The sequence below is a fragment of the Oncorhynchus keta genome, chromosome 6 (genome assembly GCF_023373465.1).
Source record: "Oncorhynchus keta strain PuntledgeMale-10-30-2019 chromosome 6, Oket_V2, whole genome shotgun sequence".
Taxonomy (NCBI): Eukaryota; Metazoa; Chordata; class Actinopteri; order Salmoniformes; family Salmonidae; genus Oncorhynchus; species Oncorhynchus keta.
In genome coordinates this window covers 16,813,385-16,831,949 of record NC_068426.1, presented here as the reverse complement: position 1 = coordinate 16,831,949, position 18,565 = coordinate 16,813,385, and the positions used below count along the sequence as shown (strand labels likewise).

Here is an 18,565-nt window from a genome sequence, read left to right as displayed (position 1 = left end):
TAAAATAGCACATGGATCCTGAGCAAAGAGCACCAAGCTATGGCACTCTCCACTCTCAGTAAACAACTTCCGGCACTTGAGCTCAGAGTCCCATATGAATAGTATTCAGAGTGCAGCTGTCGATGAGCAGAACAACATCCATCAGGAAAACCAAGGCCAATCACTCCAGTCCCATTCCCAGTCATATCCCCCCCAGCAGTACCTTCCCCTGATCCCCCGGGGTTCCCAGTCGCCTGCCCTCGAACTGGCGCTGGAATCTGGATGTGTTAAAATAGCCCAGCACACTACTGGCCCTGAGGGTCTGGAGCTGAAGGAGACATGAGTGAACAGGACAAGGGCAGGCGGTGGCGATGGAGCACATTCACTGGAGGCTGTTGCCCAGATGCACCGCCCGAGGCACCACTGGATCATCTTATAGCATTTACATGTTTTCAGTCATACATTTATATATGACATTTTTTTATAAAAAAAAAAAATCTGTGCCTAATAGTGTATCCTTTCATGCACCATCAAACAAAAACAACCAGTGACATATCAGTTTTCCTTTCCTTGCTCCAGCGTGTAGCAGATTTGTTTGTGTTGGACACCATATGCTGCCACTGAGGTTTTAATGGGCCAGAGGCAGGTGGCTAGGTTGTGGGTGACCTTACCGTCTGTCTGTGTGCCAGGTGAAAGGACACAGTGGAGGACGGTGGTGTCCTGAATCACTGGGCACAGTGGGCAGGAATCAACTCAGTGAAGAATAGTGGTTATGGTTGTGATTAGGATTAAGACAGCAGACACTGCATCTTCACTTTGTGTGTACATCTACAGTTACTGTCTTGATAATCTCCTGTATTTTGAGAACAATAAAGTATTTTTCTATTTAATCAGATGACAACTGGTTCATTCTGAGGACAACACTAGCTGGGGAGGGGAGGAGGGGAGAGAAGGAGGGGGAGGGGAGTGGGAGGGGACTGGAGGAGAGAAGGAGGGGGGAGGGGAGTAGGAGAGGAGGGAGGAGAGAAGGGGGAGGGGAGTAGGAGGGTGGAGGAGAGTAGGAGGTGAAGGGGAGGATGAGAGAAGGAGGGGACTGGAGGAGAGTAGGAGGAGGGGGATGTGAGGAGGAGGGGAGAGGAGAGAAGGGGGGGGAGTAGGAGGAGGAGGAGGGGTAGGGGTTCTGAGGCTGTACTGAAGGGACATAATGCTTAATGATGAGATTATTTTCAACAAGTAAATTGAGAAATAGAACACATCAGTGTTTTTAATGGGGAAAATACACTTTCCAGGAGGTTCTAAAACAGATAGTTGATGTTAAGCTCAATAACAAAGAGAACGCACCAACCATGTGCCTAAGTAAATGGCAAGATACTTTGGGGAGACACCATTCTTTTTTCAAAATCTTGTTTATTAAATTTAGAAAACACAATTTTGTTAACGGTTTCATAGCAATAGCAGGAAAGAACTGAAACTGAAAGAGGGGGGCGACCCTGAGTTTAAAACTGTCTCTGTGTGGAGCTCAGCTGCCCCTATCCTGCTGCGCTGGGTGTCAACTGGCCCTAACCTGGCAGACTAAAACAGAGTCAGTATGGTAACCAACAGCGTGGTTTTTACCCGCTAAAACGTCTAAAGAAAAAGGATGTAATAAAACTTCAAAGACATCAGGTAGAAAAGTTGAATTTCAAAGTCACTCTTCAAGTCAAGGTATTTCCTGCCAAAATATACCGAATAAGTAACATTAACATGTAATTAGGTTGCCAAACCATATCGGTATGTAGATTTCGTCACTAGGGAGGGGGGTTCTGCACAGCTTTGGGGGAGGAAGGGGTGTATCGGGATGTAGATTTCATCACTAGGGAGGGGGTTCTGCACAGCTTTGGGGAGGAAGGGGTGTATCGGGATGTAGATTTCATCACTAGGGAGGGGGTTCTGCACAGCTTTGGGGGAGGAAGGGGTGTATCGGGATGTAGATTTCATCACTAGGGAGGGGGTTCTGCACAGCTTTGGGGGAGGAAGGGGTGTATCGGGATGTAGATTTCATCACTAGGGAGGGGGTTCTGCACAGCTTTGGGGGAGGAAGGGGTGTATCGGGATGTAGATTTCATCACTAGGGAGGGGGTTCTGCACAGCTTTGGGGGAGGAAGGGGTGTATCGGGATGTAGATTTCATCACTAGGGAGGGGGGTTCTGCACAGCTTTGGGGGAGGAAGGGGTGTATCGGGATGCAGTACAGATGTAGTCCAAAGAAGAAGTGCAAACAATGTCTATAGGGTGTTGTGGGGGTGTGAGAGGAGCGGGGTGGGCTCCCCCCACCTGTTCTTCAAGGTGCTGAGAGGGGTGACTCTCTGGAGGGGGAGCCCATCAAGTCCTCTGGAGGAAACACGGTCAGTGTGCAGGCTCTGATCCCGCCCAGCGACTCAGGCAGGTCAAACACTTTGTGCCACTCGTCCTTCTCCGGGTCGTACTTCTGCACTATCTCCACCATACAGCGGTTGTTCCACGAGTAGCCTCCCACCACGTAAATCTTGTTCTCGAACACGGCCACACCCACGTCGCTCTGGCCCCGCAGCATGGCAGCGATGGGCGTCCACAGGTCCAGGGCCGGGGAGTAGTACTCACAGCTTAACACGTCATCGTAGTCGCTGGTGCCCCGGAAGTGATTCCCCCCGATGACGTAGAGGCGGTCGCCCACCGTGCACATACAGTGCAGGCCACGCACCGTGGTCATGGGCGCTTTCTGAGTCCATTTGTCTGCATCTGGGTCAAAGCACATCAGCTCTTTCTGAAATGTGTCATGAGTGATTCCCCCTGCAACACAGAACAAAACCATATTAAATAAGACCCATGACATTGATTTCCTGGGGTTGAAAACCGCCCTGGGGTCTAATCAAAAGCATTTAATAGCCTGAGCCAATTGAACTGGACCTAATAGTAACTCTATCCTGGCCTCAACCTAGATCTACATTCAGCTCTGCCACGTTGTGTCGCCACGTTGTGTCACCACGTTGTGTCGCCACGTTGTGTCTTGACCAGCTCCTGTCCTGTAAAGTCACATGGCCAGACCACAGCACCGTGACTGGCCTTGCAGAGCATGTAATCCTGAACCCCCAGTTCACTTTACTCCACACAACCTCCTCAGAAACACACGGCTGCTCTTCCCAGCAACACACACACACACTATTAGCCCAATGCTTAGCACCACTAACACACACTACACACATTTTCTCAGCCACATACCTGCAATAAAATATGACAAATACAATGAATCAGAAATTCATAACACTATAATACAGTGCATGTGTACCAAGGTTATTAATAGTTGTCTTCATTTCTATTAGTTTATTTAAAATTCTGTTATTTAGTTTGTTACTTTTCAGATTTGATTTACGTGTTTTTATTTAGTTTGATAGAAAGACGACATGATTATATGATTTAGTTTCAGTTGTATTGTTGGGGACAGAGAGTAGTCTATGCATGAGAGGCTAGGAGCCATTTATGTGGGGTAGGTCTAGTTAGTTTTTTTTAGGATGTCACTTCATGCCACTAGGGGTCAGTAATAAGGAACGTCATAGGTTTAAATTATGACTCAAACTAAACCTATTTTAGGCCGCGTTCCAGAGCATAGACATTGCGGACGCCTGACAGATCTTTCAACACCTGGATAGGTACTTTAAGTATCAGCTGACCACATCATATGTTACAGCAATCAGTCAGTCGATGACACAGTCGTATTGTCCCCTCTGCGGAGACAATACGCAGACCAGAGTTGACCTGCTCCGATCAGAAATGAGGGGGTGTCTCGCTTCCTCTGTCTTTGCCCTGGATTCCTTCCCTGTTGTTAGCTAGTGATAGCAAATGGTCTATTATTTTGAAAAGATGTTCAAGTAACAGCTATAACAATTCAAATACATGTCCTCATAGATGGAAGGCAGGTGGGAGGAGACGAGATCAATTGGGACCATTCTAGCCAATGAGAGGGCAGATACGTGTGTGAACAACAGGCAGAACTAAGTTGTTTTTCTCAAAGTTACAGAATGTCATATGAATTCACTTATATCATTACATTTGTAACAACCTAAACATTACTCGATTTGATCAAATAAGCCAAACGTAATTTGACACTCTCATAGATCTCCATGCTAAAAGGTCTGCTTAACTCACGGGGCACGGGGACTGATTTTGGGCGGAGGTAATCCTCTCATGTCACCTCTCTGGTGATATCTAGCAATAGTGATGCACAAGCTAATCTTATTTGAAACATTTACCAGAATCAGAAGCTCGAACAACCCATTAGGGAAAAAAGCTTGAAAACACATTTAAAAAAAACTGAACATAATTTGTGTTTACTTTATTTTTGCAGCCAAAGATAATAGTTCCAGTATAGTTTTTAAACTGTTTTTCTAAACGATTTTATCTTACAGAAACGTTCTTTTAGTATACTATAATAACCTTGGCATGTACACATAGGAATAGAAGGGACACACAAAACTGAGGAAAAACAAAACAGGACATGTCTAAAGGGAAGGCTGAAAATAAAGAGGAACACAATCCCAGCATGCAACTGGGTGAGAGCCAGGCAGGCATCCCTTCCTCCCTGTGCTGTGTAGAATGGCTGGGAGCATACCCAGCAAGGTGAGGATCTGCAGTGCATGCTGAATGGCGCCCCAATCCATCCACTGCTGCCCAATGATCTCTCTCGCTTTCTTTACCTCTTTCTTTCTCTCCCGCTCTCCCTCCCATACTCAATCTATACAGACCTATTTTTAGTCAGTGGCCCTAACTGATCAGAAGTCTAACACCAGCCTCCTCCTCGATCATTAGAGCAAACACTTAGATGCCAGAGTTCAATCCATTCTCGTTATTCAAGTGTGTGCGAGTGAGTGAGCATCATTAAAATAATCTCTGAGACAAGAAAGACATATCAAACCCACTAATAGAACAGCAGCTTGATACAGGCTGTGGTTCTTTTGTACAGTGGGGCAAAAAGTATTTAGTCAGCCACCAATTTGCAAATAAATATAATTTTAAAAAATCCTACAATGTGATTTTCAGGATTTTCCCCCCTCATTGTGTCTGTCATAGTTGAAGTGTACCTATGATGATAATTACAGGCCTCTCTCATCTTTTTAAGTGGGAGAACTTGCACAATTGGTGGCTGACTAAATACTTTTTTGCCCCACTGTATGTTGAGCTGCAGCTCACTTGCCCAAGGTAAGTAGCATCTTACAGTAACTGATGTAACTGGCCAACAACCTTCAGGGCTTCTAATGGCTGAAGGATAGCTCTATTACAGATATATTTTTTTACAGCAAATGTGGAGAGGATAGATTTTGTTTCCAAAAAATTGACAAAATAATCTCAGAGACTCAATGTTCAGATTTTTGTTAAAACTAAGCATCATAGCGGCTCACTACAGATCTAGGTTCAATATCGGGCTGTGTCGCAGCCGGCTGCGACCGGGAGACCCATGAGGCACACAACTGGCCCAGCATCGTCCGGGTTAGGGGAGGGTGAGGCCGGCCGGCCGGGAAGTCCTTGTCCAATCGCGCTCTATTGACTCCTGTGGTGGGCTGGGCGTATGCACACTGACATGGTTGCCAGTTGTACAGTGTTTCCGACACATTGGTGTGGCTGGCCTCCGGGTTAAGCGAGCAGTGTCTCAAGAAGCAGTACGGCTTGGCAGGCCGTGTTTGGAGGGCACATGGCTCTCGACCTTCGCATCCCCAGAGTTTCTTACGGCAGTTGCAGCGATGGGACAAGACTAACTACAAGTGGTGTTAAGTACTTAAGTAAAAATACTTGAAAGTACTAAAGTCATTTTTTGGGGTATCTGTACTTAACAATTCATATTTTTGCTAACTTTTATTTTACTACATTCCTAAAATAATAATGTACTTTTTACTCCATACATTTTCCCTGACAGGAAAATTGTCCAAATCACAGACTTATCAAGAGAACATCCCTGGTCATCAGGAAAGTTTACATACACTTAGGTTGGAGTCATTAAAAATGTTTTTTCAACCATACCACAAATTTCTTGTTAACAAACTACAGTTTTGGCAAGTCGGTTAGGACATCGACTTAATGCATGACAAGTCATTTTTCCAACAATTGTTTACAGACAGATTATTTCACTGTATCACAATTCCAGTGAGTCAGAACTTTACATACATTAAGTTGACTGTGCCTTTAAACAGCTTGGAAAATTCCAGAAAATTATGACATGGCTTTAGAAGTTTCTGATAGGCTCATTTACATAATTTGAGTCAATTGGAGGTGTTACCTGTGGGTGTATTTCAAGGCCTACCTTCAAACTCAGTCCCTCTTTGCTTGACATCATGGGAAAATCTAAAGAAATAAAACGAGTCCTATATCGACATAACCTGATAGGTCGCTCAGCAAGGAAGAAGCCACTCCTCCAAAACCACCATAAAAAAGCCAGACTACGGTTTGCAACTGCACATGGGGACAAAGATCGTACTTTTTAGAGAAATGTCCTCTCGTCTGATGAAACAACAATAGAACTGTTTGGCCATAATGACCATCATTATGATTGGAGGAAAAAGGGGGATGCTTACAAGCTGAAGAACACCATCCCAACCGTGAAGCACGTGGGTGGCAGCATCGTGTTGTGGCAGTGCTTTTGCTGCTTCAGGGACTGGTGCACTTCACAAAATAGATGGCATCACGAAGAAGGTAAATTATGTGGATATATAGAAGCAACATCTCAAGACATCAGTCAGGAAGTTACAGCTTGGTTGCAAATGGGTCTTCCAAATGGACAATGACCCCAAGCATACTTCCAAAGTTGTGGCAAAATGGCTTAAGGACAACAAAGTCAAGGTATTGGAGTGGCCATCAAAAAGCCCTGACCTCAATCCTATAGAAAATGTGTGGGCAGAACTGAAGAAGCGTTAAAGGCAATGCTACCAAATACTAACTGAGTGAATGTAAACTTCTGACCCACTGGGAATGTGATGAAAGAAATAAAAGCTGAAATAAATCACTCTCCACTATTATTCTGACATTTCACATGATTAAAATAAAGTGGTGATCCTAACTGACCTAAGACTGGGAATATTTACTAGGATTAAATGTCAGGAATTGTGAAAAACTGAGTTTAAATGTATTTGGCTAAGGTATATGTAAACTTCCGACTTCAACTGTATGTCTGAGTAACAACCAATTAGATATCACAAAATTGGGGAGAAAAGGGGGTAAAAGGTACCCTTTTCTTCTTCTTAACCATGACCATTTATTATTACTATTAATTACAGCCTTTAATTAAGGAATGTGTATCATCACAGTTTAAAGATGATTGGAGCTTTGATTTAAAACAAAGGCAAAAGCTTTTGCATAGAAAACAACTGCAAGCATTCGGAGATGCTTAAAAATATGAGTATCTTTTGCATCTTGAAGACAGTATAAATGGTTGTCCTTTCAAAGACACCTGAGCTCATTGATTGAGGTGCACTCTTGATAGCTCACAATGATTGCCATTTTCCTGGCACAATTCTCTAATTATTCGTGGAGATTAAATTGTGCCGGTGCTTTGACCCGTCGTAAAAACGTATGACCTGAGGAAGCACAGTGCTGGCACAAATGAGACCCAAAGAATCGAGGCAGGGAACACAGAGGAGAGACACAAAACCATGGGGTCAGCAAGTTCCAAAAATACCCAATGATGATAAATAGACAGGACTGCCGGCAGCTTCAGGAGGTAGTTGGTTTAAGCCAGAGAGATATACTGTAGGGCAGCTAAAATGGAAATAGTATACAATCCTATTAAAATAAATCCTTCTTGACAGATCAAAACACAGACCAAGAGGAAAATAAAATGCATTTCTTGGGATCATAATATTTAGATGTTTTTATTTAAATAAGTGAATCAGTGGTCACTGTACTCCAGACTGGAGTAAAGGTGCCACGTCCTCTGTGGTTTCCAGTAGCGTTATGTTGTGTGACAGTAGTGGTAATGTGAAGCCGTGTTGGCTAGGGGTCTGAGCCCCACCCTGAGAGCGAGAGCAGAGCAATGATGACCTGCGGCTTGACTCAGCGTGTCAGCTCCATTCACCTGACAGGATGTCTTTAGACAGCACGCCAGCACAGCCACCGCCCAGCACCTTATCTGGACCGACAGTGAAACACAGCCTGCACCCCCATGTGAGTCACCTTGCACAGTGAGGTCATGACCCCTGAGATACGGGGTGCGCTCCCGGACAGAGACACAGGCAAAAAAAAAATGACTCAACTCCACCTGACTACCATCACTAGTGAAAGGTTATAACATGCAGGCTGTCAGAAAATCTCATCCGTGCATGTTGCCAGTGCCCTTGGAAGAATGAAGCCTGCCTCTGTGCTTGATGGGAGCCTGTTTAATCATTAAGTTCTACAGTACAGACATCTATCTGGGAAGGTGGAGATATTTAGGCCTAACCATTGCTCAGTTCCTCCAGGCAGACTACTGTAACTATAGTGAGGTACACGTGCAGTGAGATCAGGATGACACTAAGAGATGCTCACAGGGAGGGAAGTTGACTTTCTGGTGTATTAATAGTTAAAACGCCATTACCCCTCCCGTTTCCTCTCAGTAAAGGAACCCAGAGGTGCCAGTCGGACCATAAGCCAACCAGAGACAGAAAAACATAGACCAGGGTTTACCCTTTGTGCACGTATTGTTTTTTGCCCTAGCACTACACAGCTGATTCAAATCATCGAAGCTTGACAATGAGTTGGTTATTTGAATCAGCGGTGTAGTGTTAGGGCAAAGACCAAAACGTGAACCCCTGACATGGAGGATGAGGCAGTAACCCCCTCGGCTGGGAAGCTAAAATGCCAATGTTAGAGCCACCAAGCCCGTGTTGTTATTTAATGGAGGCTCAGGCTGGAGCAGAGCAGGTGAGATGCCACTGGGTGAGGGAGGGTTATGGTGTTCGGGGTAGGTGGCTGGGTTACGCTTATATGAACACTTGTGCCCAGAGGCCAAGAGAGATGAATATAACCTTGCCTGTGTGTTGTGGCTCTATGGTTCTGCACCTCCTACACAGTCATCAACCTGTCCCTCCCATTTCTCTCACTCGTCTATCCTTCCCTCTCTTTTGCCCTGTACAGCATCACTTTGTGTTAGTCGCACATGGGGAAACTGGGGCTCATCTCTCCTTAAGGCAGGATTTGATTTCAATCCTATGAAGTAAACAAGCACAGGGCTGACTCCAACAGAGAGACAGGGGATTTAGTAGCACCAAAGTCAGACAACTACACAATCATCTTTAGAATATCCCCCCAAAAACATCCCAGAGAACTGGACCCCAGCAATGTGATGTGTAAGGGAGGGGGTGAGGTCTGCAGGATGCCACTGTATGACCTTCTAAAGAAGGGTGCTTTACTGACATCACAGTAGGGGGATATATCCAATTCATTCAAATGTATGTTTTTGCGTGATAAATCAAGGTTTTTGTTACCTTTTAAGTCCATTTGTCCTCATGTTGTCTTTTTGGTCTCGTCTCCTGTGCTGTGTACACCTTCAATTCTCACATACACACACAAAGCCCCTCCCCCTGCCTCTCACACCAACACAGCCGAGAGATCACATCTTCCTCTCTGACAAGTGGCCTCACCTCGCTATTTAAATTTGAGGTTTGGTCAAACAGAATGGGTCATATCGACACTGAAACACAGAGGTATTATTTTATTGTAAAAGAGAAGTTACCTTTTCTAACTCGTCTCAACTACTCAGATTCCACACAGAACTGACACTACTAAAATGGGAGTATCAATGAACATTGATTCTGGAAAATGAATGCTCAGTTTGTGGTGTGCCGCATTGGGGTACCACGTAGGGCTGTGGCGGTCATGAAGTTGTCAGCCAGTGATTGTCAAGAAAATAACTGTCTCACGGTAATTGACCATTAATTAACAAACATGTTTACAATCTCCTGGCTTCCACACACAGCCTACAAACCACTGATGCTGACCTTTGGAACGTCTACATTTGAACAAGTCTAATAAATCCATGTAATATAGCCTATACCTTCACAATAAATCCATTATTTATTTTAGACAGGTCTAAAGAAACATGATATGAAGAAAATGCAGTCTACTCCAGAAGAACAGAATAGCATACTCTGAGTTGTCCTTATGTTAGGTCCTGATCTGACTATGCCATATGGTTGTGGGCTACACTAGTTCATTAAGCAGACAACATTTGCTTAGAATTCTGTCGCATTATTTTATAGTATGAAGAACACAATTGAACATAGCTGAATAAAATAGAAACAATATTTTCTCCAAACGATTTCTGAGGGAGTGTGGGCATGCTGATATTCTGTGTTGAGTGGTGAACAAAGAAAGGCTGCATGATGCAACTCTAATGATTTGAAAATAGTTGCATGAAAAGCATGAACTCGGATTTGTTTCTTGCACAGGCTGCACACACTTCATCAGTCTCTCAATCACAATTTGAAAAGCACTTGATAATATTCTCACCAGACTTCGAATTTCCCAGTGGTATGCTCCTTGTGAGGCTGTGATGCCCCCTAAAAAAAATCCATGCCTTTGGCCAAAGTGGACATTTTGCCCTTGGGCTGAATATAATAATTATAATTCCCTTCTCCCGGCTGCCAATCGCTGTGCATTGAAGCGCCTTTCCCTCACATAGCTCTGTCAGATATCTCAATTCTTATTAGCTAATGACCGCAAATTGATCGGGTCCTTTTCATAGGCATCTCAGCTCCGAAGTAGGCTTCAAGTGAAGACAGACACATCGGGAACGCAACGGTGTGCGTCCTTCTTATCCAATTCTGAGACGCATATTGAAGATGTTAGAAGAACTGTCCACATGTACTTTTCATCAGCCAACAAGATAAGTAGGCAAACCAACAGCAAAAGCACTAGCCTACGTCAATCTACTATCCCCTTAGTATAAAAGTTCACCAAAACCCGGATCTAATAGGACTAACGTACCTGAAATATACATATAACCACCGTACACCGTCCCTGCATGGCCGTAGTGTGGCTCGTTCATTTTAGCGACGTACGTCCACTCGTTTGTCCTGGGGTTGTAGCACTCCACTGTGGCTGCATGGGGAAGAAAGAGAGGAGAAAACAAACAGAGTATTAAAGGGGAAAGTAGTTCAAGAGAGAACTAAGGAGAACAAACATAGCTGCAAATGCAGCCTTGGAGGGTGTCAGTGTGGGAGCTACTGAACCAGGAACCTAAATACAAAGCAGACATCCCCCCACCACTCCCCTCCCCAGCCCCTACACTGCAGTGACTCTAGTCTATACTGAGAGACTAGGGAGTATGCATCTACTCCCCATTACATAATTAGGGCCTACTCTGTACCACTCCACTTATCATAATTCAGTAGTGTGTATGGTGCCAGACTGGGATGTTCTCTTCACTCCACTCCATCTGGAACCTCTCAATTGTGCAGTGATTTGTCAGGTTAGAAAATGATTTGTCCAATCAAGTTTCCAGACAGAGGGCAAAGCTGATTTGTCAAGCTGGCTGGCACCCGGGCAGAATGGTTAAGGAGTCTCCATATGGCAGTTGGAAGTAGAAAGGATATTATCAGGAAGTCTAAAGGAGAAGCTGGTTTGGAGGGTGATGGGGTTTTAGATACCACCTGACTGTCCAGGTGATCAGGTCAAACACTCAATCCTCCTTTGTCGTAGCCCTGGCTAGGGCTCTGACAGTCATGGACATTTGGATGATCGTTATCAGTCAGGCAAATGAAGAGCAAAATATTTAATTTAATTTAAAGGCAGTACGGTCAAAAACGTGATTATCATCATATTTCCACACTAGGAGGTTGAAAAAAACACTCTGAAATTGTGAAAATGATAATGTCCTTTTAGTGTAAGACTTTTTTGTTGTTAAATCTTTGGCCCACAGCATGACATTGTGTGAAGAAGCAGTGCGGCTTGGCTGGGTTGTGTTTCGGATGGCTCTCGACCTTCACCTCTCCTGAGTCCGTACGGGAGTTGTAGCGATGGGACAAGACTGTAACTACAAATTGGAAACCACGAAATTGGGGAGGGGAAAAAGGGTACAAAAAATAATTACAAAAATTAAATAAAGGTATCCTCCCACTTTGAATGGGTAAGTGGGCTACGCCGCTGCGAAATACATACAAGGGAAACACTAGTTTAGTTACCTCTCCCTATAACCATTTAACATCTCCTAAATCTCTAATTCCAACTTCGTCAAGAGCATCTTTCTTGACCCTCCACTCTCCTTACTGACTTGTACTTTGTGTGCTGAATATAGAAGTAAATAGCTCCACGGGTCAAATCGGCACAGTGTTGGCACATAGGCTACCAGTGTTTCCCAAACTCAGTCCTGGGGACCCCAAGGGGTGCACATTTTGGTTTTTGCCCTAGTACTACACAGCTGATTCAAATAATTAAAGCTTGATGATTAGTGCACCCCATGGGGTCCAGAAGACCGGGTTTGGGAAATAATGGTAGCCTATGTGCCAACATGGTGCTGATTTGACCCTTGGGATCTAATCCCTGGGACCTACCTATAGGGTTTAACCCAGGCCCAGTTACAAAGAGCTCTGGCTACAGTTCTGATAGAGCAGTCCCACTGGACCAAATGGATGGTTTCCAATTCAGAGCATCACTACATCACGTTGTCATCATTATCTCACTAAGGCCAGTGTTCACTTCTCCAATATTTCCTGTGAGAACTTGTCAAAGGGAAGCAGCCTAGACCTAATTAACATTAACAGTCCATATCATTCCAAGAAGAAGACATATCTTTAGTGAACTTTACTGGGAGACTAAAACGGCAGCACCAGGCATTTAGTGATTCATTAGAACCCGACTAAATCAGTCATCTGTTCTCTCTCTATTCTCTATATACTACTTCCTACACAGTTCCTAAACAATAACTGATGACTTGCAAGAATGCATTGTGAAAAATATTCAAAGCTTAAAAATTAAGTAATAGCCCCAGCTAACAAGTACATTTTCACTTGTCCTTAGAGTGCTTGGTGCTTTAAGGTATACATGCAAATGAGTGCTCAAGAGCTTTCTTTTACATGCTGTTATATTTACAAGAGTGTCCTACAAATGAATTATTCAAACATCAGAGATAGCTGTGCTGTCATTGTTCCTCACATGTTTGTACTCTGGCTGTCTCAGTGGATTAATATGACAGGCCTTCACATGGACAGTTATGGAGAGAGGCCATAGAGGTATAAACAGGATGGATGTCCTTTAAACCTGAAAATATAACCACATCATCCATCAGAACTTATGTTAACAAATGGTTGCGTGTGTTCGCGTGTGTCACTGTAGACGCACGCACACACATCACCATCCTGTACTCTCAAACCACCCTAACTGAGGGGAGCCTTTCATGTTCTTTAAATCTTTTAAAATAAGCTGACAGAACCTCAGGAACAAATCAAAGTTTCAAAACCCTCCCTCCTCCGCATAGCTACATCAAAAACGATTTAGGTTCAAAAGGCTGAACTCTCCGTTTGAAACAAGTGATTGAATGTCTGAGTGCCAGACTGGCTTCCCAAGGATAACAGGCACTAACCAGCCAAGGAGACTGTCCATTCAGAGTGTACTCGTGTACGCACGTGCAGGGGGCCCCCCCGAGGACCCATGCCCAATGTGGTAATTACAGCCCAGAGGAGCAGAGTGGATAGCATGACCTGGCCAGCTTGTCCCCTACAATTACAGGGCTGCATCGAGGTAGTGGGGTGGCACTCTGCAATGAGAGTCTATGTGCTGAGCTGAGCTGAGCACTGACATCAGATCACAGTATCCTGCAATGCTACTTACAAACATTCCACCCTGACCACCACCTCCTTCACCTTGAGGTTTCTGCTGCAGTCGTTCACAGGGTCTGGCTGCAGCTAGCCCTCCCTCATCTCATCCTACACTCTGCCTGGTCCAGGGCTATGCCACAATCACACAGCCACCTGTGCTACACCAAGTTGTGACAACTGCTGTGCCTTGCATATGACCATTTCTTGTGAGATGTCCCTTTCCAAATATACCCAGACATGTTAAGCATCAGAGCAGGACTACAAGCAGTGTGATAAACCGACCCTGGTGAATTAAACTAACCCAGCTCTCCGGCAGCGTTGCGGCCGCCCACGGCGTAGAGGTGTCCCTTGAGAGCGCTGAGGTGGAAGAAGGTGCGCTTCTCGTTAAGGCACGCCACCTGCATCCACTTGTTGTAGCGCGGGTCGTACCGGAACACCGTGTCCACCGCAGTCTTGCCTTTAGTGTCGTAGTTGCTCTGGCCTCCCACCACGAAGAGGAAGTTGCCGATGACGGCGATGCCGTGCTGGTAACGGGGGGCGTCCATGGGCGCCAGCGCCTTCCACTCGTGGGCCTTCTCGTCAAAGAGACGCAGCTCCTTACTGACCACCAGCTGCTGGCGCAGGACGCCACCCAGGGTGACCAGGTGGCCGCTGTCTGAGCGGATGGCCGTCCTCTCTGACTGCATGACCGGCTGCATGTAGGGCATCATCTGGTAGTTGCTGGCCTCCAGGAGGAGGTTGACGCAGGTGTTGTCTGTGCGCATAAAGTCCACAGTCTGCACGTGGTTGATGAGCTCCTGGGGGTTCATGAGGGGGAAGCGGATGTTCTTCATGAGCTTGGGGGCGTGGTCCATGCGTCCGTCCTCATAGCGGAGCCAGCGGCATGCAGCCTTGAACAGGTCCAGCTCGCTGCAGTGCTTCAGACTGTTACTGGACAGAACGAAGGCCAGCCGCTCAAAGGGCAGCTTGACAAAGTCCCCCGTGCCCAGCAGCGAGGGGAAGTTCTTGAGGATGAAGTTGTTGACGTATTTGTCTACCTCGGTGAGGTTGTATGTGTTAGCGATGCGCCCCACCTCCACACAGTTATCCAGGGACACCTGCAGCCAAGGAGAGAGAGGAAGCAGTGAGAAGCAACCACTCTCAATCACACACAGAAACACTACACAAACACATATTACACAGTGATTTTACTGCAGACCAAATGTAGATATTAAAGTAAGCAGTAGGGTAGAGTAGTCATATCTTAAACTGCTGAGTATAACCCCCCTGGCTGGTTCTAAAGAACTGAGCTAGATGGCTGTGCAGGCTGTGTTAGGTTCCTTACCCCAGATATGAGAAAGACCTTGCAGAAGTCTAGCACCGGGAGGATCTGGAGGAAGCTGGCTGCCTCCAGTGTGTCCTGCAGGTTCTCCATGTTGAGAGACAGCTTGGCCGTGTAGATGAAGTCTATGATCTTCTTCAGGCCTATTCGGTTGACACCATGAAGCTTGATACACATCAAATCCTGTTCCTTCATTCCACCTGCGTGATGAGGCGAGAGAGGAGCATTATACAATGCACCAGTCAGATAAAAACAGAACTGCATCACCTATGAGCTCTACCTTTCACAGCCAAGGCTAACCGAAGAAACAGACGCCACCTCACCGAGCTTTTACACATCTACCATTATGGTTGCATGTAAAGGAAATGTATTCGCCAAAGCCTGGAGACTGTTGTATAATTCACCCAGAAAGGGCTGTGAGTTGCAGTAAAAAGCATTTGCCCAGCATCGCAGCAGCATACTTCCCCTCCTTACTACAGGCATAAACTGTGACTCACTTCCCTCTTAACACATCTATTTCAGCTCAACAACACTTGTGAACCTCTCAGATAGGCTGCACACTTGTCAAATATCTGTTGAACCACTTACATGTATTAAGGCTTTCCAATTTTGGCTGTTAAGAAAAGGACATGATATTGCCTAATTTTTGGGGAATAACTCCATCTATCAAAGTTATTTCTATTCACGTCATCAGTGAGGCAGTTGCTAAGCTTCAACAAGAAGAAATAAAATAAAAACCGAAATGCTGAATATCGTTGCTGTTCACAGAAATGATTTCCCAGGCATTGTACAATAAAATAAAGCACATTTCTAAACAACCCCAGGCTCATCTCCGTGATGAATGCAATATTTGCATTGTCTTGTGAAAAGCCTTATTATTTTGCTAAAAGCACAAGGCAAATCAAAACCTTAACGCCTGGGGAAAAGGCCCAATGTCTAATTCAAGGTAAGGTACACTATATATTAGAGGTCGACCGATTAATCAGAATGGCCGATTAATTAGGGCCGATTTCAAGTTTTCATAACAACCAGAAATCGGTATTTCTGGACACCGATTTCTTTTTTTACACCTTTATTTAACAGTATTTTTTTTAGCAGTATTTTAAAATTAATTTTACCTTTATTTAACTAGGCAAGTCAGTTAAGAACACATTCCTATTTTCAATGACGGCTTAGAAGCGGTGGGTTAACTGCCTTGTTCAGGGGCAGAACGACAGATTTTTACCTTGTCAGCTCGGGGATTCAATCTTGCAACCTTACGGTTAACTAGTCCAACGCTCTAACCACCTGCCATACATTACACTCCACGAGGTGCCTGCCTGTTACACGAATGCAGTCAGAAGCCAAGGTAAATTGCAAGCTAGCAATAAACGTATCTTATAATCACTAGTTAACTACACATGGTTGATGATATTACTAGTTTATCTAGCGTGTCCTGCGCTGCATATAATCAATGCGGTGCGCATTTGCGAAAAAGGACGGCCGTTGCTCCAACGTGTACCTAACCGTAAACATAAATAACTTTCTAAAAATTAATACACAAGTATGTATTTTTAAACCTGCATATTTAGTTAATATTGCCTGCTAACATTCATTTATTTTAACTAGGGAAATTGTGTCACTTCTCTTGCAACAGAGTCAGGGTATATGCAGCAGTTTGGGCCACCTGGCTCGTTGCGAACTGTGTCAAGAGTATGCCAGGTGCACGGTGTTTCCTCCGACACATTGGTGCAGCTGGCTTCCGGGTTTGATGCGCGCTGTGTTAAGAAGCAGTGCGGCTTGGTTGGATTGTGTATCGGAGGACGCATGACTTTCAACCTTCGTCTCTCCCGAGCCCGTACGGGAGTTGTAGCAATGAGACAAGATAGTAGCACTAACAATTGGACACCACAAAATTGGGGAGAAAAGGGGGTAAATAAAATAAAAATTAAAAAGGTATTTCTTCCTAACAAAGACAGCCAACGAGGGATGATTTAATAACAAAAGTGCATTTGCGAAAAAAGCACAATCGTTGCCCGACTGTACCTAACCATAAACATCAATGCCTTTCTTAAAATCAATACACAGAAGTATATATTTTTAAACCTGCATTTTTAGCTAAAATAAATCCAGTTAGCAAACAATATTAACCAGGTGAAATTGTGTCACTTCTCTTGCGTTCATTGTATGCAGAGTCAGTGTATATGCAACAGTTTGGGCCGCCTGGCTCGTTGCAAAATAATTTGCCAGAATTTTACATAATTATGACATAACATTGAAGGTTGTTATGGATGCCACCCGTTAGATAAAATACGGAACGGTTCTGTATTTCACTGAAAGAATAAACTTTTGTTTTCGAAATGATAGTTTCCGGATTCGACCATATTAATGACCAAAGGCTCGTATTTCTGTGTGTTAATTATGTTATAATTTAGTCTATGATTTGATATTTGATAGAGCAGTCTGACTGAGCAATGGTAGGCAGCAGCAGGCTCGTACGCATTCATACAAACAGTACTTTCATGCGTTTTGCCAGCAGCTCTTCGCAATGCTTCAAGCATTGAGCTGTTTATGACTTCAAGCCTATCAACTCCCGAGATTAGGCTGGTGTAACCGATGTGAAATGGCTAGTTAGTTAGCGGGGTGCGCGCTAATAGTGTTTCAATTGGTGACGTCACTCGCTCTGAGACTTGGAGTAGTTGTTTCCCTTGCTCTGCAAGGGCCGTGGCTTTTGTGGAGCGATAGGTAACAATGCTTCGAGGCTGGCTGTTGTCGATGTGTTCCGGGTTCAAGCCCAGGTAGGGGCGAGGAGAGAGACGGAAGCTATACTGTTACACTGGCAATACTGAAGTGCCTATAAGAACATCCAATAGTCAAAGGTATATGAAATACAAATGGTATAGAGAGAAATAGTCCTATAATTCCTATAATAACTACAACCTAAAACTTCTTACCTGGGAATATTGAAGACTCATGTTAAAAGGAACCACCAGCTTTCATATGTTCTCATGTTCTGAGCAAGGAACTTAAACGTTAGCTTTTTTACATGGCACATATTGCAGTTTTACTTTCTTCTCCAACACTTTGTTTTTGCATTATTTAAACCAAATTGAACATGTGTCATTATTTGAGGCTAAATTGATTTTATTGATGTATTATATTAAGTTAAAATAAGTGTTCATAAAGTACTGTTGTAATTGTCATTATTACAAATAAATCCAAAGGAAAATCGGCCAATAATCGGCATCGGCCTTTTTTGGGTCCTCCAATAATCGGTATCGGCCTTTTTTTGGGCCCTCCAATAATCGGTATCGGCCTTTTTTGGGTCCTCCAATAATCGGTATCGGCCTTTTTTGGGTCCTCCAATAATCGGTATCGGCCTTTTTCGGGGTCCTCCAATAATCGGTATCAGCCTTTTTTGGGTCCTCCAATAATCGGTATCGGCCTTTTTTTGGGCCCTCCAATAATCGGTATCAGCCTTTTTTGGGGTCCTCCAA

The 18,565-nt window shown here is 44.4% G+C and overlaps 1 protein-coding gene across 6 annotated transcripts in view; it reads right to left on the bottom strand.

Annotated features, from left to right (window-relative positions):
- Positions 1-1,361: 1,361 nt before the first annotated feature.
- LOC118385074 (kelch-like protein 13) overlaps positions 1,362-18,565 on the bottom strand; it is a 72,345-nt gene continuing 55,141 nt past the window's right edge. For 5 of the 6 annotated variants that reach the window (XM_035771914.2, XM_035771911.2, XM_035771909.2 and 2 more), the window contains 4 exons: positions 15,093-15,289; positions 14,070-14,865; positions 10,941-11,054; positions 1,363-2,786 (listed from right to left, as the gene is read on the bottom strand). In XM_035771914.2, the coding sequence (XP_035627807.1) occupies positions 2,299-2,786; positions 10,941-11,054; positions 14,070-14,865; positions 15,093-15,289 (1,595 nt within the window). In that variant the 3' untranslated portion in view covers positions 1,363-2,298. Of the gene's footprint in view, positions 2,787-10,940; positions 11,055-14,069; positions 14,866-15,092; positions 15,290-18,565 lie in introns of all 6 variants that reach the window. The other variant, XM_035771908.2, reaches the window with a different exon arrangement.